At 37.6% G+C, this 27,247-nt stretch overlaps 1 protein-coding gene across 1 annotated transcript in view; it reads right to left on the reverse strand.

Moving 5' to 3' along the window:
- Positions 1-3,168: 3,168 nt before the first annotated feature.
- Positions 3,169-27,247, reverse strand: part of LOC114880695 (Down syndrome cell adhesion molecule-like protein Dscam2) — a 197,031-nt gene continuing 172,952 nt past the window's right edge. Inside the window, exons 6-33 of the mRNA XM_046288128.1 lie at positions 26,804-26,950; positions 26,327-26,467; positions 23,226-23,416; positions 22,561-22,801; positions 21,984-22,137; positions 21,770-21,921; positions 21,396-21,665; positions 20,650-20,795; positions 20,134-20,569; positions 19,772-20,065; positions 18,675-18,905; positions 18,088-18,243; positions 17,931-18,001; positions 17,434-17,677; positions 17,208-17,354; positions 16,979-17,140; positions 16,681-16,897; positions 16,527-16,615; positions 16,290-16,469; positions 16,021-16,209; positions 15,764-15,949; positions 15,236-15,683; positions 14,936-15,162; positions 14,688-14,856; positions 14,396-14,559; positions 14,223-14,325; positions 11,363-11,551; positions 3,169-4,174 (exon numbers count right to left, since the gene is read on the reverse strand). Of these exons, the coding sequence (XP_046144084.1) occupies positions 4,123-4,174; positions 11,363-11,551; positions 14,223-14,325; positions 14,396-14,559; positions 14,688-14,856; positions 14,936-15,162; positions 15,236-15,683; positions 15,764-15,949; positions 16,021-16,209; positions 16,290-16,469; positions 16,527-16,615; positions 16,681-16,897; positions 16,979-17,140; positions 17,208-17,354; positions 17,434-17,677; positions 17,931-18,001; positions 18,088-18,243; positions 18,675-18,905; positions 19,772-20,065; positions 20,134-20,569; positions 20,650-20,795; positions 21,396-21,665; positions 21,770-21,921; positions 21,984-22,137; positions 22,561-22,801; positions 23,226-23,416; positions 26,327-26,467; positions 26,804-26,950 (5,396 nt within the window). The 3' untranslated portion in view covers positions 3,169-4,122. The remainder of the gene's footprint in view (positions 4,175-11,362; positions 11,552-14,222; positions 14,326-14,395; positions 14,560-14,687; positions 14,857-14,935; positions 15,163-15,235; positions 15,684-15,763; positions 15,950-16,020; positions 16,210-16,289; positions 16,470-16,526; positions 16,616-16,680; positions 16,898-16,978; positions 17,141-17,207; positions 17,355-17,433; positions 17,678-17,930; positions 18,002-18,087; positions 18,244-18,674; positions 18,906-19,771; positions 20,066-20,133; positions 20,570-20,649; positions 20,796-21,395; positions 21,666-21,769; positions 21,922-21,983; positions 22,138-22,560; positions 22,802-23,225; positions 23,417-26,326; positions 26,468-26,803; positions 26,951-27,247) is intronic.

Here is a 27,247-nt window from a genome sequence, read left to right on the forward strand (position 1 = left end):
TACCGTTGTATACTCTTTCTTTCAATCACACTTGCTGATCTTCTGTTGAAATTGCACGTTTCAACGCGTTTTCATACTCAACAGAACGCCGTTAGCAGAAATCAAGAAAATGTCGAAACGCACAATTTTATTTCGTTAATGCCGATAACACTGTCTAACAGGGAATTGGCATTCCGATTCCCATTAGGTGATCCTTATAGTGTTTTGTACGCTGATTAGGAATCTGAAAACAGTTTTGCTCCTATACGTACAGTTTTTGAAAAATTTGATTTTGAAGAAAAAACATATTTTTCAGATTTAAACAAATTTTCTGACGTAAGTATAACAGATATTGAAATTCTATTTACACTAAAAGATTCTGTAGACTTTCCTGAATACAACGATACCTATCTTTAATACATTATAAATGTTTAAGTATGTTTAAACGGTCATTGAACGAAGAGGGTCCCCGATTTGGCACCAATTTTTTAGGATATGTTTCAATTTATCTAAAAAAATAGAGGTCTAGCGTAAAATCGAATTATACCACGCGATAGAGCAGATTTTCATCTTGAAAAAACACCCGGAGAAAGTTGCAACATCGACTTTTTTACCAAGCCAGAAAACAAAATATGTACTGTAATGTGTGTAATGACCAGAAGAGTCTCATTTAAACGCTGCGGAAAACAGAATATTTTCTTAACACATTTTCACGCACACAGCCGTCTTCGCTGCAGGGGTCAAGTAAGCGATGACAGAAATGGAATGTCGACTTCTACATTCTATTGTGGCGGCACTTCCTTTCGGATAGCGTAGCAAGAGGATTGCCCTGTAGCTTCGAGGGAGACGAAGTACCGACAGTGGTGCTCCGCGTCAGGACGGTTGCTCGGCGTCTCGCCTAATGCAGTTGCTTTAAGCGGTAATACAGGTAAATAGAATTTCAATATCTTTTATAATTACGTCAAAAAATTTGTTTAAACCTGAAAAATACGGTTTTTTTTCAAAATCAAATTTCTCAAAAACTGTACGTATAGGAGCAAAACGGTTTGCAGATTCGTAATCACTGTGCAAGACACTACGAGAATCACCTAGTGGGAATCGGACCATCAAAAAAAAGTTAAAATATGTTGGACAGTGCAATTAGGAATGTTGTTACAACTGGCCCTTTGTATTTTGTAGAAATTACTAAGAATCACGTCTCGTCAAATATCGTTCAGTTTATATGTATATAACTAGCTGCATTACCCGGCTCTGCCCGGGAATTTTAATACAGATCGCGGTCCGGGATCCCCGCCGCGATTGATGTAGCCAATCGATAGAAAATTGACTGCCTATTTGTCGCCCGATCATAGATGGGGAGAGGGTTATATTTCGGTAGACTAATAATAGCGACATTTGGAGCGTTGTCGACGGCGTTCTCGTAACGTCGCTAACAATTAAACAGCATTCTCGTAACGTCGCTAACAATTAAACAGCGTTCTCGTAAAATCGTCAACCAACTCTTCGAGAATATTCGACAGCGTTCTCGTAAATTCGCCAATAGTTCATTTTAAATTGAATGTTAAAAATTGAAAGAAATCAGCTAAAACACACTTTAATACAAACAGAAATACTATTAAATGCAAGGTGCAATTATTTTTTTTAATGACAAATATTTCTTTGTCTGATACGACGTGAATAAGGAAACGAATGCCAAAAAAACAAAAAACACGGATAAAGTTACGAATGTCCCCGGTCACAGATCAATATGAAATTTTGAGGGGGGGGGGAGGTTGCCCCAAATATAAAATAGTATCTTCGGCTTCTTATTAATTTCTGAGATATTAATTAAAAACTTTTGTACAATACATAGAATTTTTCCTATACAGACGCAACTAACACAACCGTCTTTGCTGTAGTAGATGTCATCGTTAAGTGTCGAACAGCCGTTGACGCAGCGGGTGTTCCAACCTAACTATCTATAGGGTGTCCTATTTAAAACTTTGAAGATACGACGACTGTTGCAGCGTTGCCGGCCGTCTTCCGGCAGCCGGAAATTTATTTAACCCGACCTATCTTAACTTAACCTACGTATAAATTGTAATTTACGGTAACTTACGACAAGAAAAGGAAAAAGTTACAAAAAGTTAAAAAAAAAAATGGATTTTACATGGGTCACCCTATAGAAACGTATGATGTGAACGGCTGTTCGACATTTGACGACGACGGTTGCTACAGCGAAGATGGCTGTGTTAGGTTACGTCTGTATAAGCAGAAGTCTATGTGTTGTACCGAAAGTTTTTAATTAATATCTCGGAAACTAATAGGAAGCTGAAGACACCACTTTATATTTGGAGTCGTCTACTTGCTCTCAACCAACCCTCCAAATTTCATGTCGATCCGCGACCGGGGACATTCAGAACTACAGCCCAAAATGCTGATAAATCTACATTAATACATATATGTATTATGAGTGTATCATATCGAAGGGGTCTTGGTGGCAATGCCGAGTATGTACTACCAAACTAATTCTTTAATGCTTCTTTGTTGGTCAAAAACATAACCAATCGCAATATGATATAGCCTATGTCCATCTTGAAAGAATAAGGTGTCCAATAATGCAAATTTCATTAAAATCCGTTTAGCGGAACGAGAAAGAGGAACACACAATCAGACATTTTCACTTTTATATATTACTAGGGATAGGGATAGTGATTTTGTAAGGAAAATGCTTATTCGTAAAAATAAGTATGATGGTGAATTTTCCTCTATATCGGAGAGACATGCAAATTTTTAAAGTTAATGTAAGATGTTAAGTGAAGAATGTTCGATTGTCTTTTGAATTTTTAGATGGAGTCATCAAAAGAAAAATCCACCATTGTAAAAATGTAGATGCAAAAGTTATTAGTATAAAAACGTTCTGTGAACGAGTATGGTAAAAACAACTTACTGTACTGATATTTTTTGTTAGAAATTAGATTGATATTTCATGTTTATTTTTTGTTGTTGTGGAAATTAGAATACTATGGTAGTATACATTAGTTACTTAAACGCATTGGCGTAACTAGGACGTTTTATGGGGGTAAGTTGGAATTTGGGAATTTTAGAATTCTGGAATTGTAGGACTTTAGAATTTTAGGATTCTGGAATTCTAGAATTTTGAAATTTCAGAATTCTAGAATCTTAAAATTTTAGAATCTTGAAATTTTAGAACATTAGAATCTTAAAATTTTAGAATCATGAGGGGTAATCCACAATTTTGTGTGCCTAAGATGGGGGATATCTCCACCATAGTTTGTAATTACGCTAATGATAAAACGATGTTTTTCGATGATGGCAGTAAAGGTCTCAATGCTTTCAAATGATCTCATCCGTTCAACTACACAATTCATGGTAACACAGCATGACTAGCGATACGTATACGATCTATCTATAACTATACAATAGTTGTCGATTATACTCGTGCGTGATTCATCATTCCGTCTCTAAATTGACTTGTTTTCTAACCTTCCTTTCAATCGATGACAGTAGACACGTTGATTTCTCAGTTTCGCATCCAAGCAGATGAGATTTTAAAATATTTAAAGTAGTTGTCGGTACTTTCACGTGTAGTTGTTGCTGATAACGCGTTCGATGCGCAATTGGTCAGGTTTAATGGTCACGCGAATAAAAATTGCGAATAACGCAGCGGCAGTATTCGAATGAGACGCAGAGCAGTCGATCGTACAATTTGAGGACAAAAACATGACAGCACACTGAGAAAAAGGTTCAATTACATCCTTTACAATTTCCAATTTTCTTTTCTTAATTATGTTTCATTTACAAAATTTGTCATTTAAGTAGCTCAAGTATTTGTACATTGAACACTATAGTAATTGAAGCAGATATTATTGCAATCTTACTATTAAACATTCTTCTCAGTATTTTACAGTGAGCAAACAGTTTTTTACAACGAACATCCCTGGGATTAGTCTGATTTCCATACGAATTATTTTTATGTTAGTACATTATTATTTCTATGCAGTACGACGGTTCGTCAATTTCTTCTGTCACTTCTCGAAAACTAAAGCTTTCCATTGACAATCCGCAAGACGTTTAGACAGTTTTTACGATTTCTTCTGTATCGTTAACCCAAAGATTCCCGCTAGATTTGTTGAATCTCCATCAAACGTGTATAGTGAACTCTTGCCTTTCTTGTTCTTTCCTTTGTTGGTACCTGAAATTAAATAAATACATCAATATTTAATCTTTATTCAGGGTGTCTCATAACCCTCGTAACGCCCGGAAATAGGGGGTTGCTGGGGTGATTCTGAACAATGTTTTCCTTTACCAAAATGTTGGTTGAATCTTCGTTTTTGAATTATTAACGAAAAACACTGGCCAATAAGAGCGTGGGTACCGAGGGAAGCGTGCGATAAATGTTATGTTAGAGTACACGAGGGCACATGGATGAATAATACAAGGATTTGAAAAATATATGATTTATTTTAGGCACATGCGACATTCACTAACGGTTTTTTTATCTGATCTGAATCGATCATAGGCAGTCTTACAATCAACCGATTTAGTCATTTTCATTTTATTGCCAACCAAACAGTCCCCCTCGATAAAATTAAACAAATAATAACACCGATATTTAAAAAAATATTTGACTAAATACCAACTTATTTTTTTATTTTATTGCTAACCCAAACTCCCCTTCAATAAAATTAAATAAATAATCGAATCAATAACATAATTTTTGACAAAAAAAATTCGACTTCGAAATGCACTAAAAAGTGTCAAATAATTTCTATTTCATTTATACCAATACTCCATAGCTATTAATAAAACCTATTTGATCGCTAAATAGTATACTAAATACATTTCAACCTTTTCGGAGGCGGCGCTAAATTAAAAATACCTGAATAAATTATGCTGCCAATAACGATTTGATTGCGGTATGGCGAACTTAGTAATTAATAAGTCGTAAGAAAAAATTCGAAACATTGTAGATACGACAGTAAACATTTGTAATTGTAACGATTGTATCAGAAGTTTGCAGCACTTCTGATGTATGTACAGGTTGTTAATTTGCAATGGGTATGTTGATTCCCGTTAAATATTGTTTACTTGAAATTATCAAATGGGTCATAGGTTGCCGACGCCTGAATTAGGATCTTCATAGTAGAAGAAAAGTTTTTAATTTTGCGCCGCCTCTGAAAAGATTGAAATGTATTTAGTATACTATTTAACGATTAAATAGATTTTATTAATAGCTGTGGAATATTGGTATAAATGAAATAGAAACTATTTCATATTTTTTAGCGCATTTTGAAGTCGGTTGTATTTTTTGTTAAAAATTATTTTATTTCACACTTTTTAGTGGAACGAGCAGTATTTGTAGGATACCGTAAGGTGGTTTACCGTTCTTATTGGATAATTACAATAACAATAGTTATTAACAATAATGAATTCCATAAATTTTTACAAGTGAGATCATCGCAGAAATATCTCCTATTAGATGTGAAAGATGTTACGGGCAATGTGTTTAACGTGGGCATTTTGTAAAATGATCGGGCATTGTGTAGAATGCCCATTTTTTGGGGCAATGTATACATAATGGGCAGGTATTTCACAAATGGCCCAGACATTTTATATGAAGCCCACGGTTTGTTGACATTAAACTTATTATTATTATTATTATTACTAAAACCATACGTAGATGTGATAGGTTAGGTATGGCTGTACAGTTGAATCCGGCCGTTCTAAGGCGGCCAGCAACGCTTTCGTTATTATTTAAACAACACTATTACTCTAGGACATTTTATAGAGTGACCGAAACTTGCACAATGTGTTTTCAAACGGGCATTCTACACAATGCCCGGTCATTTTACAAAATGCCCACGTTAAACACATTGCCCGTAACAAAAGGTTTCATCGCGATCGGTTCATTCCTTGCAGAGTAACACCAAGAAATAGGTTTTTTGCTATAACAATAAATATTAACAATAATAAAGGCAGATCGTTTTATCAAACATGCCTCTCTTAAGAAATAAACCTTTAACATCTGGGAAGGAAAACTCTCAGGAAAACAGGCCGCTTGATCTTGAAATAAACAGAAGGCCCAGCGATAACAGAACCAAATGTTTCGGGAAAGCAATGGGTCCACCGTAATCGCATAGCAGATGCAACCACTTTAAACATCACCGAACAGATGGGCCCAGCCCGATTATCTAAATAATAACCAGATCACCCCTTCTAACTAGTATATAAACGCATTCGTACCAACGCTCTGGGGCAGTTCCAAAGTTCATCTAGTGTTGTGCACATCGTGTACGAACGTGAGCTGGTTGCTGTTTAGTAAGATCGGGTTGACGTCCCCTTCAAGCAAAGTTAACCTTATAAAATCCGCGAGTCGAATCAGTGTTTCTATTTGCCATTATTATCAACCACACACAATACCTCCGCATTGCCAGTGCGTCAAAACCGAGCATCAGGGGAAATAGGTAATATACAATACACACCTACATTCGCGCCAAGAACTACTGTAATAACCACATATGCAAAATATATACATTACTGCGTCAACCCACATTAGCATCTTTCTTTAAACCCAGTGAAACTAGTGACAGTTCCCACAATGATACAACCTAACCGTTCGGATTGTATTGACTATAAATAATATAAGTTACGCGGCCTCTCATCCGAAAGTCTCCGCTAGCCAAACACGCTGCCTAGCCTTCGGCCACGTAACAGCAAAATGAAAAAGTTATTCAGAATCACGCCCATGACAACATATTAAAGGGTCATTGAAATCATCCTATGTTGAGATTAGAAATTTTCTGTATTTTGCAATAACAATGAAAAACTGAAAAATTTTTTTTTACGGTGTAGCGTGCACGGCCGGTACGCAATAAAAGTCAAGGCGGTTTGGGTCAACGTTTTGGGCTACATGGCCCTTGATCCGGCGTACCCGGCAGGGAACAAAACATTCGTCAGAAAACCCTATTTTTCCCCTCTTCGAGAAAACTTTCTTTTCGTTGTTGTTTACACGACGTACCCCCTAACGCTAAAAATGAACGAGGGGGACTTGGATGTCTGCCTTCGAAGCGTGCAGACCTATCCGCTCCGCGTTCATTCAATAAAGTGTTATTTCAAATACAAATAATAATTGTCATTATTGCACATTGTCACCTCAACGGGACCAATCGGAAGACATATTCTACAAAAGGCAAAAGGTTCCGCTTCGATTGGTTCATCCGTCTCAACCTCTCCATAAGGCCGCGTTCAGACTATGCAATAAAGTTGTACAACTTTCCGTGCAACTGAGGGTCCGAATTTCTATGTTTCTGGCCGTGCCTGCACCAGGTATGCCGTCCGAATAGTTTTTTACAAGAGAAAACCATTTTCTTTTTCGGACGACATATCTGGTACAGGCACGGCCAGAAACACAGAAATTCGGACCCTTAGTTGCACGGAAAGTTGTACAACTTTATTGCATAGTCTGAACGCAACCTGAAAGAATGCACTTTTGACATCCATTTGGTATACTGTATATTTAAAACGGTTCGCCACTGACAAGATTCTTATGGTTATTAGTTTCACCACTGGTGCATAGCGTTCTGTGAGGTTGAAAGCTTCCTTTTGCTGAAAGCCTCTAGCTATCAGCCGGGCCTTAAAGGTAGTTGATTTTCTCCCTTTTGTTTTCAACACCCATTTTGTATCAATTAGGTGTCTCCCTTCCTGCTTTTCCACGACAACCCAGGTCTGATTTTCTTCCAGGGCCTAAAATTCTCTTTCAATAGCCTCTTTCCATTGCTTACCATGTGGTCCACTTATCGCTTCTTCATATGTTAAGTTTTCATCTAAAATTGAATCACAGATTAGACTGGTTTCATTATCAGCAAATCTCGCCGGCGGCCGTATTTCCTCTCTTCTTCTCAGGTTGTATGGTCCTGTCGTTTCTTGACGTCCTCTTCCATATAATGTGCTATTTTGCTCTAAATTTCGGGTATCTTCACTTTCTTCCCTTATTTGTCTATTTTCCTCAGTCTCTTCTCTAATTCTACTGTTTTCGTCAGTCTCTTCTCTAATTCTACTGTTTTCGTCAATCTCTTCTCTTAGAATTACTACTGGCTTACTTTCTAAATAAGTATTGCTCGTATCACATTTTAGTTTAAATATTTATAATAACGTCTCTGGAGATTTCAATCCTCCTTTCCTTTTCAAAATATATTCTATAATATAATCTTTAGTATTTTCCTCACATCCGACAAACATTCCCTTTTTGCTTCTGGGGACCCATTTCTTTCTCAACTGTTTGGGAGTTAACACAAACGCTTCTGAGCCAAACATCTGAAAGTTCACAATATCTGGTTCCTTTTTCTTCCATAGTTAAAACGGCGTTTCACCCTTTACGGAACTCTTTCCGCTTTGATTTAGTACGTAAACTGCTGTTGATACTGCCTCGACCCACAATTCTTTTCCACAGTTTCTTGATTGCAGCATACTCCTGGCAGCTTCGACTACTGTTCTATTCTCTTTTTCGATACGACCGTTCTGCTGTGGTGTGTAACGGCAACTCTTCTGATGTATTATATCTTTGTCTTCTACAAATGCTCTTATCTCTTTGTTCACCTCCTGTAGTCCGTTATCTGTTCTTAAGATTCTAACTTTATTTCCGATCTGGTTTTCTATCAGTTTAATACAGTTTATAATGTTCTATTTAGCTTCTGATTTTTGTTTTAGAAAGTAAACGATCCGATAGTGGCTGAAGTCATCCTTGATTAAGAGAAAGTAACGTGCTCCTTCCACCGAAAATTTTTCCATTGGTCCACACATATCAGCATGAACCATTTCGCCAGCTCGCTCTGCAACACTCGCGCTTAATCGCAATGGCATCATCCTGTGTTGCTTACCCAGTATACATCCATCACAGGAGAAAAGTCCGTCATCCACAAATTTTATATCCAACCCGTTTAAAATACTCTTTACTTGTGTAACATTTTGATGTGCCAACCTTTCGTGCCAGGTTTTTAGGTTTTGTGTGTTCTTGCTTGCTCTACCTAGAAAGGCTTGATTCTCCAGTTTCTGTATCTATCTCCAAATTCAATCTGTATAGTTTCTCATTTCTTTCTCCGGTTACAAAAATCTCACCGTCTTTCTCCAGCTTGCAGCCATCTCGTGTTAATTTAAAACAATATCCTTTATTTAAAACAGAACGAATAGAGAACAAGTTACATTTCAGTTCTGGAACGTGCAGAACACTTCTACTTTCGCTTTTCTTCCAGTGTTTCCCATTGAATGATTTCACTTTAAAATTACCTCGTTCTATTCCCTTTATTATTGATTCATTTCCAACTTTAACATCAATAGGTTGAGTCAAACGCTCATGATTATCCATCCACTGGCTGTTGAATGGCTTGCTCCTGAGTCCGCATACCAAACGGGTTCCATCCAATCTGTACTGTTGATTAGGGCTAATGTTGTGTATCTGGCTTGCGCCCTGATTTACAGTTTCATTCTTGTAACGACAGAATTTGGCTCTGTGATTCGATCTATGACATATGAAACAGCCCCCTGCATCATAATCCTTCTTCAGTCTACAGTTGTTTGCAATATGCCCTTCCTTCTTGTAAATGTTGCACACATTCGACTTTCCTGTTTGGGTGTGTGCGCTGGCAGGACCTTTAGGTACTGACATTGAAAACTTATTCCTACTTATGTTTTTATTCACGAGAGCCACTTCCATTGTTTCTGTATGTAGTTTCAGCCTTTCTTCCTCTATCAGTGAACGGCTTACCAGTTCATTCAATCTTCGACTTTCGACAGGCGTTGAGTCCCAAGCACTTAGGAAGTATTTGTACGAGCTTGGTAGCCCTGTCAAGATTCTAGTCGTCATCATTCGCTCTGAAATCTTCTCATCGTACTTTGTTAATTCAGATTTAATATTTTCTAAGCCTAAGACATATTTAGCAATGCATTCACTCTGGTAAGTGTAACTGAAAAATGTTGAGCGCGCGCTCTCATTGGCCAGCGTTCTTCGTTAATAATTCAAAAACGAAGCTTCAACTAACATTTTGGTAAACGAAAAAGTTGTTCAGAATCACCCCAGCAACCCCCCATTTCCGGGTGTTACAGGAGTTATGAGACACCCTGTATAATTGAACCTAGTTTTTGCTAATTCAAGGTATCAATTAGAATTTAAATTTAATTTCATCTAAATTGATTTTGACTAAAATAAAGAGTGAGCTTGTAGAAAAGCTACTCCCTCCTTTTTTTTATTATTTGCGAGATATTCGCGAAAAACGATGAGTACTACTACTTTCGCCTGTATGTCCGCAGCTGTGTGCGCAAAAAAATTATATTCCGTCAACATTGGTATTACTCATTGTGCATGTTAGGTTGGCAACATTAAATCCTTTTTTATATTCACAGTTGGTTAAACTGAAATGCTGTGGAAACGGAAATAAACCTGCACTACTGTACTCATGGCGAAAAGAGCAAAAAGAATACTTGTGTGTGTGAATTACTGAATCTAAAATTCCTGCCCAACTATAAAATACCTAATCTTTAAAGACTTTCAATAGTGTAAAAATATTACCAAAATAGCAGTGCACTACAAGATTGTCTGCCGTCCGTACTAATGTTGGCGGTATTTTATTTGTCCTATTATGTATACGTCTAGGTTAGGTCAGGTTAGGTTATATTAATATTCCGGCCTCTTTTAGGCGGCCGACCGCCCGACTATAATGTTATAATTTGATTTTTCAGTTCACCCGTTGTATGAATAAGAGCCGGACTGCATGGTGCTGCTTATCGAAACGATATGCAAGCGAGCCACGGGTGCATACGTATAGGCAGAATTCGCTGTAGTACATAGTAACAATGTTCCTTCGCGAATATCTCGTAAACTAATCGAGTTCGACATACAGGGTGTTCGACAACAGGTGGGAGATTTTTTAAGGGGTGATTCTAGGGATCAAAATAAGACGAAAATGAAGGATGACGAGGCGCAGATTTTAGGCGCTTTTTACTCGAATTTTTAAACGTTAATTACTGGAAAACAAAGTCGCAAACGCTATTTCGTCATTCTTGATTTTCGTCTTATTTTGATCCCTAGAATTACCCCTTAAAAAATCTCCCACCTGTTGTCGAACACCCTGTATAGTTTAAAGGGAAAAAGTTGTTTACAATGAAGAATTTTACAACATATTTAAAAATCATCAAAATTGGAGTGGGAGTAGCCTTTTTACAAGTTCACCAATTAAAGTGTTGAAGATTACTGACCTAGCGTCTAAATAATTAAGAAAAATAAAATATGAGAAGAGTTCAGGAGCCTTTCTTTGAAGTTCACTTGAACAGAGAATGAATCTTAACTTGGTATCAGCTTACTACGGTCTACGGAGGTTCGTGTCGATACCTAGCGAGCATAGATTCGACGGCCTCGATTGGCAGTCTACCCAAGCTGCCACCGTGACGGATTCCCGCTGATAGTCCCTGCCAGTCTCGATCACGATCACGATCGCGATCACGGTCGCACTCCACGTCGCTCAATTCGCGACTGTCGCTGAACCCGCTTGGCGGCAATAACGTCATGTCCTCCACCGAACTGAACAAAACACATTTGTGAAAACCCTTAAGAAAGTCGAAGATTTATTCATCTTCATTTTTGTATTCGATTGAAGTTACATTTCAATTAATTTGGATAATTAAAATCGACATTTGAACCTTTTATTAATAAGTACCTACAGTAGACTCGTTATATTGCCGTGGAGAGCTATTCCTCAGCGGGGGTCTACGCTAGGAACGGCAGACCCAAAGAATAACCGCTGTAGCACTTACCGCAACAATAGGGCCGCTTTTACGACTTGCCATTCAAACCGAGACGTATCTACTGAAAATCGGGAAATTTGTAAACGTTATATCTTGAAAACTAATTAAAATCAAGTGTATATATTAAAGCTTAATGAATTCGTCTTGAGAAGCACTATTACATGATCGGAAAAGAAATATATGGTTCTATTTAAAAAACAAAATTTGACCATCATATCTCTTAAACTAATAATGCAAAAGATTTTTCACTTCGGCCAAAACATAGGCCCCCTTATTCCATGCAATTTCCATATCAACAATTTTTTGTATCATTAATAGTTACGGAATAGCTAATAGCTATGTATCAGTTTAAATGGGACACCTTGTATATGTGCATTCAGATCATTAAATGCCTATCCTGTACCCCGTATTATCCGCAAGGTAGGTCAAGGTGCGCTTTAGCGCTTTAATGGGCAGAACCTGTGCCGCGTATTATAAGCAGAATAATCACCCGCAAGGGGGGACGTAACAGCTGTATGAGCTGAAAATATTTGAAGCTTCCAAGCTCTCATTTGAAGGGGAGAGAGAGATAGAAATATAGTAAAGATTCGATGAAAACGAAGAACTCATCCCTACCACTGACAATGAGACGTATACCCCTTGAGATGCCCGAAAGTTCGCTCGCCGAGTAGTGTAACATGACCTGGGATCGAATATACATATTAGTAAGGTAATACTAATGTAACGACTGATCGTTGTTATTTTTCATTTTTTTCTTATAAAGAGTATTCCTGGGTATTTGTCACATTTTCCTGATTAAAATAACACCAAACACGATATAACTTGGACTATATTTACTTGTTATATTGACGATAATAAGTTTCGGACACAGGGAAGGATAGCAAATGAAAAAGGAAGAGAAGCCGCGATCGTAATAGTTTGCAGCCCGTCTTTCACTTGCTGCCCTTTTCTACGTTCGAAGCGGTCGCAAACTTTTAATGATGGAGAAACTGTAGCATGTAAGCGAAAGTTCGGTCCCGAGCATTTCGCTTTCATCGAATCTTTACTGTATATTATTTTCATAGACTATAATGATAAAAGTACTGCACTAGTGTGAAGGTCAAATTGCTCATATGGCAATATAACAAGAGTATATTGTATTCATATGATTATCCAAATTAATTTAAAACCCTTTTGTGGACGACCGACGCATACAGGGTGTCCGCGCTAAAGTGTGAGAGGCGTTTCATTTTGTAACTATTGATGATACGAAAGATTGTTTATATGGAAATTGCACGGTACAGTGGGGCCTATGTTATGGCGTGAAAGAATATTTATTTACATTATTAGTTTAAAAGATATGATGGTCAAGTTTCGTTTTTTAAATGGAACTATATATTTTTTTTCAGATCATGTGATAGTGCTTTTCAAGACGAATTCATTAAGCTTTAATGTATACACCCGATTTTAATTAGTTTTCAAGATATAACGTTTACCCTGATTTTCAGTAGATACGTCTTGGTTTGAGTAGCAAGTCGTAAAAGTGGCCCTATTGTAGCGGTGAGTGCCACAGCGGGGGTCTGCGCTAGGAACGGCAGACTCAAAGAATACGAAACCGCAACAATAGGGCCGCTTTTACGACTTGCTACTCAAACCGAGACGTATCCACTGAAAATCGGGAAATTTGTAAACGTTATATCTTGAAAACTAATTAAAATCGGGCGTATACATTACAGCTTAATGAATTCGTCTTGAAAAGCAGTAACACATGATCCGAAAAAAAATATATAGTTCCATTTAAAAAACGAAACTTGACTGTCATATCTTTTAAACTAATAATGTAAATAAATTTTCGTTTGCGCCAAAACATAGACCCCATTGTACCGTGCAATTTACATATAGACAATTTTTCGTGTCATCAATAGTTACGAAATAAAACGCCTGTCACACTTTAGCGCGGACACCTTGTATATGTTTCCAAACATAATTGTCGTAGTAATTCATAATTCCGTACATATTGCGTTATATTCTTGGCACAAAGCACATCTATACGCGCAGACAGTAAAGATTTATAATATTGCTTTGAAGGATTAAATTATTACTTCTTTTATTTTAAATTAATAATACTCTGTGCAAGTTTAAAAATGCTCCGTCCTCAAAAGGTTGACAACATGCAAGTAATATACATGATAGATAATGATGATGATATGAGTATACTATGTAGATACTCTGTATATGATATGAATAGAAAAATGTAATTTCCTCAATTTCTTAGGAAAGCAAAGTATTAAGATGAAAGCGAAGCTGTGTATTCAATGTGGTACAGTTCACACGAAGAATTCAGGCTTTCCCAAGAAACTTTACATTTTTTTCCGTTATTCATTTCTGATCGACACGAGACCGTGATACGAATACTGAATATAATCAGGAGACTGAGTGCTATGTGGAAACAAACAAACCTTGGCTACCTGCGAGTAGACCGGCTCGGTTGTCGGCTTCGTCGTCTCGCAAGCGAAGGTGAACCTTCATTATTGGACTCTGTACTCGATTCCACTCCTCGTGAAAATACATCTGTAAGAAATGTCAGGTTTCAGCTTCTATTCATTATAATTCTTCCTAGAAATTGTATTAAGGAGACTACCTCTGCAAGGTTTCACTGGTACTCTGTAACTAGGTCCGGCGCACTCTCCACAAGGACTCCCGGACGTGTCGCTTCCGGAACCCTGACGACTGGAGCGCAACTTGCTCTCCGCTTCCGCGATGCTCGGGAAGTATCGTTGCTTGTGCCACCTTGGCGTTTTAGACCTGTACGTGAAAGAACACCAGAAAGAGGAAGAGAAAAGGGTCAGGGAGAGGAGCGTCAAGCATCGAGCTAGGAATTGGACGTCTACTAAAAACACATGCGTTTCAGGAGCTTGAAAGAAAACAGTTACCTTTCAAAGTCTACACTGGACCTCTCGTAGTCAATAGTATTGATGTCTTCGTTCTCTAAATGGCCGAATGTTTTAAATTGCATGGTGTAGTCGAGAGTGGCTGTGGTCACTGAACGATTCTCTCGTCCTGGGACGCTGAATGTTGCGTACGGGCTAATCTCGTACATTTCTGAGCAATAATAACATGAAGATGTTTGTTTAAAAAAGGATATTATCATAGAATATGAGTGACATGAAACGAAATGAACCTGATCCATGATCATTAGCCTTGTGATTTTCTTGTTTCACTGGTGAACTAGTATACACTTGATGATTTCGTCTATTATCTCTTTCAGCCGTAGATTTCAGCTGCATCGTTGACATACAACTAGAAAGATGATGATGCTGCTGATGTTGCTGCTGTAGCTGAACAAGTCCTAATCCAGACTGCTGATTCTGTTGCTGTCCAGGAAGGATCTCTCCCAAGTAATTAGCCCTAAAGATATATTAACATGTAATAGTTATACCCATCTTCAGTAATGGAAAATTAAAGAGGAATTTTGACATACCTGCCACTTCGTTTCAGCATCACATATCCCAAAATGGCAGCTGAAACAACGAGTACTATGGCGCAGATGAGAGGCACGACTACATACAGCACTTTCTGATTAGGTATAGCTTTCTTCACATCATCTTCCATGATGAGATCATTTGGAGGACCGATGCTGACTCCATTGAGAGTGGTTGTCGCAAATTCCATCTTCGTTTGTGTAGACCCAGCATCGTTGTGAGCTGTCAGGCGTAAACTGTACCAGGAGGCAGTCTTCAAGTCTCGTATAACTAGGTTTTCTGTGGCACGACTCGCTACTAAAATCCATGGTTCTGTACTGATACGTCTCTTGTACTCTACAGTGTAGTATTGTATGGGGCAGCCACCATTTGGCCAGGATAATAGGTTCAATTTTACGGATGTTCCATTGGCGGAGATGATGTCTCGTTCCTTTGGTAGCAATGGAGCTGTAAACAGCATTAATGAATTATAACAATGTACAAGTTTCAAGGAATCAATTTATTATCGTGAAGAGAAATAAAAGTACCAGCTCCTTTTGTTGTTGCACTGATCAGAGGACTTGGATCTCCAGTACCCACACGATTGTGAGCCGTCAAATGTGCCAAATATGAAGAACCACATTTCAATCCTGATAAAATGAACTCAGTTTGTTCAGGTGATAATGCTATTTCTTCCCAACCACCTTGGTCCCTCTTATAGCTTAACACGTAGCCTGATGAGTGTAACAGAGATTAATTTAATCATGATCTTTTATGATTCGATGATTCAAACTGTTATACACACCTTGAATAGTAGCACCACCATTATTGGGATGATTCCACCTTAGTCTTATACTGTTTGTTGTAGTATATTGAAGTTCTAAAGTTGGTGCCCTGGGAGGCATCACAACAACCAGAGTATAAGTAACGGAATCATTACCAAATAAGTTGCTGGCTGAACAAGTATAGTTCCCTGCCACTGATTGCTCTAATCCTGAAATTCATTTTGTACATTCATAGAAATGGTTGATATTGAGGTTAGGGATAAGGATGAATTAAATCATTTAAACTAACCACGAATGTTAAGATGACCATCAGCAGTCAGTTCATAATGACGACCAGTAGATACCTGACTGTTTCTATATGTCCAAATTGGACGAGGTGTAGGGTTGCCCACGACCAAACATGATAATGTGATTGATGATTTAATTGCTCTTCTCAGAAGTTGTGAGAATGAAGCCACTCTAGCTGGAGCTTTAAAAATAATTAACATTAATCAACTCATAAAATACAAATGGAAGGTAATACTACCTCTGGTGTTTGTAATTTGTGTTACTATGGTGGTTGATTCTCCTTCACCCAGCCCAGTTGTTGCTGACACCCAAAATTCGTACAATTGCCTGAAATATATATATTTTTAATTATTTGCGATTTGAGAGTCATTTTGCAAAATTAGATTAATTACCTCTCAACTAAACCTCGAAGTTCCATAGTCAGTGTATCTGTGGGCGATGATGGAGGTTCGTGCATGGTGTGGGTGTTGTGGTTGCTAGAGCCAGCTTCCCTGCTGTAAACTGTGTACTTGGAGACGTTCCCATTTGGTTGCAAGGGGGGCAACCACGAAACTAATATACTTTCTGCCGTTAATGCTAAAGCTTTGATGCCAGCTGGAGGTCCTGGAACTGAAAAAGGTCAATATATTAATTTATTGAACATTAACCAGTGTTACACTTTGTTAAAAATTGTATATTAATTATTCCTACCATCCTCTTCTGTTGTACAAAAAATTGGCGAACTCAGGACACCATCCCCTGCTCCTGTATAAGCCAGTACCCTAATAGAGTAGTTTGTGTATTTGTACAAAGTGTGCAGGTAGGTTTCCACACTGGAGGTTTTCTTTACTTCACCCACTGTGGAAATATCCACTAAAACAAACACAGGATATCATTATAGATTATTACTTTTCTTTAAAGTAATTTTAGAATCACTTACTATTGTCAGTAGGTACTGGTCTATAGTACACCTTGTAACCCTGAATGATTCCACCATGTTGATGGGGTGGTGGTGCACTCCAGGATACTTTTACACTCTGGGAAGATAAAGGAACACAGGACACCTGGGTTGGTGGAGTCTCTGGCACTGAAATGGTAAGAATAATTGCAATTGATTTATTGTTTGTTGAAATTGAAATGTCGGTGAAAATTTCTGTTTGCCCTACCTCCTTCCTGAGTAGTTCCAACAATGGGAATGCTAGCCGGACCGCTGGCTATACTGTTGAAAGCTCTGATCGATATATCGTACTTCGTAAACTTTCTGAGACCAGTGAGTTGCACTTTTGTAGTCGCCCATCCGTTCACGGTCAAACTTTTGCTCTGGTTGACACCTGACGTCGAAGATGAATGCTCCGACCATGTCACTATGTAGCCTAATAGATCTCCATTACAGGACTCTTTTGGAGGCGGCTGTGAATCAATTTTCAACTCTTGCATTCTTCAATTTCAAAGTATAAGAACTAACATTTTATCTACATATATCAATATTATTACTGTTTCACTAGGTTATTATTAATATTAGAAAAATTAATAATTAGTGATGGTAATTTTTATTTATTAATTATTAGTGATGGCAATTTTTTGTAGAAATATTATTATTATTTATAATAATCTAAGAGATCTGCACTTAAAATACAGTTTATTAAATGTAATAAACTTTTACCTGCCAGCTAACCATAAGTTCTCCAGGCCCAGCAGACTGAACTTTAATATTCTGTGGTGGTTCAGTAGGTGCTATTACACAAGTAACAACAAAATGATTAAGAACATAAAATGAAAGATTTATAAAATGGTTTAAATAATGATATATATTTCTGTACCTTCTTCCTGAGTTTTTGCCACCACCGGATCAGTGGGTATGCTCACATCTATGGAATTTATAGCGAATATACGAAAGGTGTACGTTACAGCCGGATGGAGTCCACCCACAAGAGCCATTTCCTGATCATCACTGGTTGTTTCAAAAGGGGACAATCCTGTGAATATTTGATAATTCATCAATAGAGATTACAAATTAACAGCATGTCAAACGAAGAAAAGTCTGACAGGGATTATAAAAAACGTCAACTCCATAAGTTATAAAAATTTTTTAAAAGCTTTCATTCTATTTTCAGCGATGCAACATTGTTTCAATATGAATATTAATCTTTTGGGTTAGAATAAAGGGAACGAGAGAATTTTATTTTAGAAAATTTCTGCAACAATTTAATACCTCTATGGAAAATATACATTTTATTGATTAAATTAGCTAACAAAATTTTAAAGAACATTGCAAAACTTTATCAAAAATTTATTTAAAAATGATGATTCGAAAAATATGATACATTTAATGATGAAAGTAAATGGAATTAAATGAAAGGATTCTTTGAAATAGAATTCTAAATAGACGTGAAATGGATTTACGTACCATTCTGAGAGGGATGGATGGAGTTTCCGTTATTAGAACTTCCGGGTGTATAAGTGACATTGTGCGTTTTCGCGGGATTCCAATCATCCGCCAAACCGTGATTCAGGGACCGATACTGAATGACATAATTTCGTATCGGACTGTTCCCATCGAAAGCCCTTTTCCACAGCAATCGTATCGATCGCGAGCCGATTTCTATGACTTCCAATGAGGCTGGTGGATCTGGCCTCTCTATATTTGTAAAACAAACACAATTAAACCATTATCTATGTTGGGTTGAATTGATTCTTCAACGATTGTAGAATATTTGTCTCTAAATGGAACAGTAGCATTTGCTAGTGTCACTTCAATACTTACTCCTTTTATGTATAAATATTACAATAGATTTTGTTAACCGACTTCGAAAAAGAAGGAGATTACTCAATTCGATCAGTATTTTTTTGCTTTTTTTTCTATGTTCACCGATTACTCCGAGACGGATGGACCAATCGAAACGAAACCTTTTGCATTTTGTAGAGTATGTCTCCCGATTGGTTTTCATTCCTAACGATTTTTATTGCAATGAACGTAATGCTTCATTTATATTTTTCGACATTTACCTTGCAAAGAATGTATCGATCGCGATGAAACCTTTCACATGTAATAAGAGATATTTCGACGATGATCTCACTTGCAAAAATTTTTATTAACAATCTAAATCTGATTACTGTATTTTTTTTTGGTTTTTAGTTATTAGCTAATTAATAAACACGCAAAACCACCTTACGGTATCCTACAAATACTGCTCGTTCCATTAAAATGTATGAAATAAAATAATTTTTAACAAAAAATACAACCGACTTCGAGATGCACTAAAAAGTGTAAAATAATTTATATTTTATTTATACAATGACGTGACAGTTATTAATAAAACCTCTTGCTGCACTAATAAAATGCGTTAAAAAGTATGAAATAATTTCTATTTCATTTATATCAATACTTCACAGTTATTAATTCACATTTCCCAGATATGTATTTTAAAAACGATCATTTGATCGCACATGAAAATAAAACACTGTATTTGTATTTTTTCAATATTTTTTATCGTAGGAAGGTACCTTGAACAGCTAAATAAATGAGATGTTCGCTCCTCCCATAAGCATTATCCGCTGTACACCTGTAGACCCCTGAATCCTGACGATCGCTGCTCCCTATAGACAACTGCGACTTTAATCCATTGTCCGTTTTGATTTGACTGATACTCAGTCTATGGCTATTTGTGTCCAGACGATCGCTGTTGTGCATCCATTGTACTTCTATAGGATTATCTCCAATCACGGTACAGTCCAACGTCACTGATTCCCCTCGACGAATGGTAACATTTTTGCTTTGGAATTCGAATCTCGCTGGTTCTATTTTGACAGTGGTAAAAGATAATACAAGTAATTGTCAATTTTAGTTTGAATGAAAAAATGTTTACCATGGACAGACACGTAGATGACTTTGCTGAGACCAGACCCAATGCCATTGTTCGCTCTACAGAGGTAGTGACCCTCGTCTTGGGGTCCAGCGGAAGCCGTCCACAAAGAACCATTTGGCAATATGGTTAGCCTGCCGTCCGTGCCATCGACCAACGGTTGGTAGTCGTTGGAACTTCTACCCTTGGCACGCAGCCATGTGACACGTGGTGGCGGGAATCCCTTCGCCTCGCAATGTACGTTCAAGGGGTTACCAAGGAGGGTGGCTATGTCTTGCGGTTCAAAGATCCATTGCGGTGGTACTTTGACCAAAAGTTCGGCCGTGTGGTTGGCTTTAGCCGCGCTGTTCGTCGCCACACAAGTGTACTTGCCGCTGTGCCGGGAAGATAGTTCCTTAAAAACGAGCAGACTGAAGAAGTCGGCCACCCTCTCCTCGATCTGAAACCAGAAGCTTGATAAATACTCGTAGCATCGACAACTGTGAATAAAGATTTCAGTGTCATTTTCGGAAGACGTACGCGTAAGGAAGAAGGCAACGGTTCTCCATCTTTCAGCCAGGAGAAATAGATCGGTAGATCACCGGAAGTGACGCTGCAAGTGACCTGAGCTCGACTGCCTTCCTGCAGGTTTGGAGGGAAATTGAAGGGGCTCATAATTGGAGGACCTGAAAAGAATGATGTTTTTAATTATACGTTGTTTAATTATCTGCAAAGTGTGTTTTAGTGTATATTTTAAGAGCTATAAAAAAATAGGCTAATTATTTCCGCTCAGAATGCATTACTGTCCATCCACGTGTTCATCAGTCGACCTTACTTTTCTACTTCTAGACGGGCCCTGACAAATGAGAAAAAGTTGAAAGTTAACGCTACACGAATTTTTCCGGGCGTGCAATTCCCTTCTTTTAGCTGGCGACTTTCTTGTGAATGTAAGCTAGACGACCGTGAAGAAAGAAAAACAAAAACGCGTTTCTCGTTAAAACGAGTATACACGTGTGTATGTATGTATGTATCTACATAAAGGTACTTGCGGTTTCTCTACCGTCCAGAAAAATATAACTTCCATATAGTAGAAATCTTTTTTTTAACTTAATTAAGTTTATTTATAGAAGTCCATTGCGCAAATTATAATATATTCCAATGTTGAAGGTTAACATAAAATAATTTATACAAAATATTTAACGTACAAATAATTCACAATAAGTCAAGGATCAAGATTTCTATGTCATCCTCTTCAACACAGAATTTGATCATTATGGAATACTCACTACTAACGGTGAGTCGAATATCTCTACTGGCAGTTTCTCCAGATCTAGCTCGAACCATGCAAGTGTAGGTTCCAGCATCGTTTGGATCCACATTCGCAATTGTAAGATGTCCTTCGCTATCGACACGGTGTCTTATGTCGAGAGGTAGTTCAACTCCACCACGGGACCACTCAACCGACGTGACAGGGTAACCGGAATAAGGACATGCTATGGTGGTATCGACACCGGCAATTGCTCGGACTGGTCCTATTGATCGGATATACGGCGGACCTGAAATTATATAATCCAAAGTATCACTCAAAAGAGTCTAAAATAGACAATAATCATTTTTCTATCCTTATTATGAATCTATCTTTCATTATCATGAAGATTACCATAAATGTTCAGTCTCGCTTTGTGCTCCACTGTAGCCAAGGTGTTGGAAGCGACGCAGGCATAAAGGCCACCATCTTCAGCGCCGGCTGATGATATGTTCAAATGACTGATTACGTCCCCAGACTGATCAACGTACTGTCCTATCGCGTACCTGCTCGGACATTGTTCACAGTTAAGTAGCGGAATATTGATCGATGGGATCTAAATGCGCACCTGTGTCCAGCTGCGATTTCACTCAGTGGTTCTCCATCCAACAGCCAGGTGAAGGATGGAGGCGGAGATCCTGTTGCGGAGCATCTTAGGGATACTGGAGGTCCTGGACGTAGGGCTTGCTCGATGAAGGTGTATTGTAGCTCCGGTACAGTGTCTGGATTAATAAAACGAGAGTGGAATGTGAATTTTGGAGAATTTGAGATTTGGTAATTTAGTAACTTGGTATTTTGATGTTTTAGTAATTTGATAAAATGGTAATTTGGGATTTTGGTGACTGGTATTTTGGTATTTGGTAATATGATAATTTGGTAATTTGGTAACCTTTCAATTTGATAATCTGGTAATTTGGTATTGGGTAATTCGATAATTTGGGTAATTTTTAGTAATTTTAGGGCCTAGATTACAAAAGCACGCAAACTTACAAAATATTCTTTTGCAAGAAAGATTACTAGATTTTATTGCTAGATGATAAATTAATTTTGCCAACCAGAATAATCAAAGAGACCGCACAAAAAATAAAAAATTGGTGGTTTGATGTCCTTACTGAACCATCAAGATATGGTATGCGATTAAATACCCCCTAGTTTCAATTCCGCAGTGGCTTGAGCGTTTTCCTTGTCGCTTCTAACGAGGCACTGATACATCCCCTTATCCTTTCGTCCGACCGAGCCTATCACGAGGACCAGAGGAGCCAGCAATCTGATCCTGGTGTCCTGCGCGGTCAATACCGGCACACCATCGTGCAACCACTCGACGCTCTCGACCGGATAACCCTCCACCGTGCAATTCATAGTGGCAGACTCTCCGGAATTGATGATCTGTAAATACCGGGAAACGGTTAACGATTCGTGCTCGAAAGTTAATGTCCGTGCTGCGATTTACGAGGTTGCATCGAGGGCCCTCTCCCTTTTACCCTTGCTGTCGTCGAGTTTAATGACACGCGTTGCAGTTTATTTAGTTATTTACTCTTTTTTCGACAACTAAATCGACGCGTGATTGGGAGAATGTATAACAATGATCTTTCATTTTTATTTTCACCACAAAATGATGAATTATTCAAAAGAGAGCATGGTTACTGTTAGCATATAAAATTTTAAAAAGATGTTATATTAATTCTGTTAATAATTAAATTGCATAGTTTCAAGCTACACAAGACTGTATATTTACAAAATAGAAATGTAACATGGTATTCTATATTTATACGAAATAGAGAAATATTTGTGTAACTGAGCCAAGTGGTACCTGAACACGGGGTTGGATCCTGGCATTCAGTTTTGATGTGACCGACAGGTGTGTTTCCGCTCGTTGCTCACCAACCTGATTGCTAGCTCGGCAAATGTACCTTCCCGCATCCTGAGCGTCCACGCGACGGATTTGCATCAAATCACCCCATAGTTGAATGCGACCGAACGACTCTACTGGTATCGAGTGTCCTGCAACAACGAGTTAACCGCTACTTGATTCTCGATACTACTATACAGCCAAAACAGGATGTTAAAATCATAGTATTTTCATCCCTTTCCGATGAAGGGAGTGAGTGGATATCAAATATTTTGACAAGATTTGATGATATACAGTAAAATCCCCCTAGTTGTCCGTAAGCTGAAAAGCGAAAGTGGACAATATGGGTAGGGTAGACACGATTCTTCGAGCCTCGCGGCTACTTTTGACCGCCGCGCCGCGCCGCGCCGGCGAAAAGTCGTAAACGAGAAGGATAGCATGGGAGCCGTAGCAGAAAAAATTAATAGATTAACTTCCTTATTTTTAGATTTATCTCGATGCAAATTGTTTTTAACCGACTTCGAAAAAGGAGGAGGTTACTCAATTCGATATATATATATATATTTATTTATTTTATTTTATTTTTTTATCGTGTGTGTGTTCACCGATTACTCCGAGCTGGATGGACCAATCGGAACGAAAGCTTTTGCATCTTGTAGAGTATGTCTTCTGATTGGTCCCGTTAAAAAAATGTTTCATTTTTTCATTGTCATTGCAAAACACAAGAAGTTCCTAATTTCAACATAGGATGATTTCAATGACCCTTTAATATGTTGTCGAGGGCATGATTCTGAACAACTTTTTCATTATGCATAATTAACGGAAAACTTCAGTTTCGGAGATATTCGTGAAAAACTATTGTTACTACTAGATTGAATTCCACGTATGCCCACGTGTCTCTGGCGGTGTATGGGTCAGCATGCAGTCGCCGATTCTCTACTGTTTCTATACCCATATCGCATCGACCCAAAATCAGTATGCATATACATATAATAACTATTGTTGTTGCAAAATCCTATTCTTTAGCGCTACTCTGTAAGGAATGCATCGATCGCGATGAAACTTTTCACATCTAATCAGAGATATTTCTGCGATGATCATACTTGCAAAAATTTATGGAATTCGTTATTGTTAATAACTATTGTTATTGTAATTATCCAATAAGAACGGTAAACCACCTTACGGCATCCTACAAATACTGTTCGTTCTACTAAAAAAACCGACTTCAAAATGCGCTAAAAAGTATGAAAAAATTTCTAATTAAGTATGAAATATTTCATTTATATCAATATTCCACAGCTATTAATAACATCTATTTAATAGTTAAATAGTATACTAAATACATTTCAACCTTTTCGGAGGCGGCGCAAAATTAAAAACTTTTAATAACTTATTAAAAACTTATATTTGTAGCCGAATATAAGCGAAGCGTGTATATGTATCTGTCTTTATCATCACACATGTATCTGTCTGTATCACACGGCGCGGAGTCCGTGTTAGTGCGTATAGAATATGTGGTCTATCTGGAATCATCGAGTATGCGGCGAAAAGATCCGATCGCGGCATATTCATTAAAGAGATATCTATCTTTCATTATCATGAAGATTACCATAAATGTTCAGTCTCGCTTTGTGCTCCACTGTGGCTAAGGTGTTGGAAGCGACGCAGGCATAAAGGCCACCATCTTCAGCGCCCCCCTGCCGCAAATTAAGCAACCCCGTTCCGAGGGCTCTGTCCATAGGTTCTTATTGTTAGATCCATGGCTTTGACATACTAAAGAAGTCGATTCCATTTCATGTACATCAGAAATATTGCACTTTTGATGCAAATCGTTATAATCACAGAGGTTATTAGCCGTATTTATAACGTTTCGTATTTTTTCTTACGAGTTATTAATTACGAAGTGCGCCATACCGCAACCGAATGGTTATTGGCAGCATCGTTTATTCTGGTATTTTTCATTTTGCGCCGCCTCCAAATAGTTTAGTATACATACTATTTAACGAGTAAATAGGTTTTATTAATAGCTGTTGGGTGTTTGTATAAATGAAATATAAATTATTTTACATTTTTTAGTGCATTTTGAAGACGGTGTATTTTTTGTTAAAAATTATTTTATTTCACACTTTTTAGTGGAACGAGAAGTACTTGTAGGATGCCATAAGGAGGTTTACCGATCTTATTGGTTAATTGCAATAACGATAGTTATTAACGATAACAAGTTCCATACATTTTTGCAAGTAGGATCATCGCGGAAATATCTCTTATTAGATGTTAAAGGTTTCATCGTGATCGGTACATTCCTTGCAGTCTAAACGCCGAAAGATATAAATGAGCATTACGTTTTTTGCAATAAAAATCGTTAGGAATGAAAAAATGCAACATATTGTTTTACGAGACTAAGTGGGAGAAATACTCTACAAGATGCAAAAGGTTTCGTTTCGATTGGTCCATCCGTCTCGGAGTAATCGGTGAACAAAGCCAGAAAAAAAAATATACTGATCGAATTGAGTAACCTCCTTCTTTTTCGAAGTCGGTTCAAAAGTGAAATTTGATTATGTAAAAGTATTCTAATATACCACAGTTTAATCCTCGGACGGTGTACCATGGAGAGAGACCCTTTGATTTAATACTGTACTACATTTTCTAACTTCTACACTTTTTTTTTAAATTAATTTTGCTTTCGTTTAAAAATTATAAGTTTAATTCCAGATTAATATCCTTTATACATTTTGTCTTATTTGGGTCGTGTTTGATCTAGACTCCGCTATTCAAGTGTTGAAGTCTGCGAAAAATGGCTATATAAAAGTTTCATTAATATTTTTGAAAATAATTCAACAATAATAGTCTTATTCATACAAATTTAGAATGTCAGTGAATGTATAGATTCTAATGAAATTATAATTAGGATGATAATAGAGCACAGAAAACAGTTACTATAATATTGATAATGATGCCCATGTTTGAGAATGATATGTTAACAATTCTGAAATCAACGCTTAGAGTGTACAGTGTGAGCTATATTTGAACTGAACAGTAAACGATCCCTTAATTAAACCAACCGTTAACATCGCGATACCAGGTGAACTGAGGGGGTGGACTTCCTTGAGCCGAGCAGGTGAGATGAACATCCGATCCGCTTTCCGCGGAAATGGCGATCTGGGATCTCTGCATCAGTCTGGGTGGCATGGATCCGCTTGGTTCTAGAAATTGAACATCTCGATAAATATTAATAATTGAATTTAAAATTGGGGTAATTGTGTGAGAACAGAAAAAAAAGAATATATACTGATCGAATTAAGTAATCTCTTTCTTTTTCGAAGTCGTTTAAAAGAGGCATAGGCCACCATTATATTATTTTAGAAAAAAGCAAGTTGAGGGAAAAAATGGTTATTCTTCGATTAAAATAAAAACGACTTCCATTTTTAAACACTTTGTACCATGGAAATTGGGTTTATACAGGATAAATTTCAAAATGTGGCTATTTTAAATTATTCTGTTATTTATATTGCTTAATATTATTTTTAATTTTGACATGCCTGTTACTGTTAACGTGGCAGGCTCGCTTCTCCTTCTCTCTCCAGTCAAGGCGTGAAGGGTTAAGCAGGAATATGTTGCCCTACCATCCTCAGGTCTGGCAGCCCTTATATGAAGATCACCTTGGGAGGTGACCACAAATCTTCCTCCTGTAACAAAATTGCAAAGGAATTTCTGAAATATTCCATATAAAAGAATTTTATTTTTCAACATTTCTTCGAACATGTTTGATTCTCATGGAAATCGACTTTAGCCCTTCATGGTAAATCATAGAGTATTGTCCTGATCGAAGACAAAAAGGGGTTATTTCCAGATCTCGCTATGGTTGGCGGAAATAACGCTATATTTTCGTGGGATTCAGGCAACAGAATTGAAAGGTTATGCAAAATCCTCAGCATCTGTCGATGAAATCCCGTTGAATCACCGACCGGCAAAACCGTTAAGCG

This window comes from Osmia bicornis, chromosome 12 (assembly GCF_907164935.1).
Source record: "Osmia bicornis bicornis chromosome 12, iOsmBic2.1, whole genome shotgun sequence".
Taxonomy (NCBI): domain Eukaryota; kingdom Metazoa; phylum Arthropoda; class Insecta; order Hymenoptera; family Megachilidae; genus Osmia; species Osmia bicornis.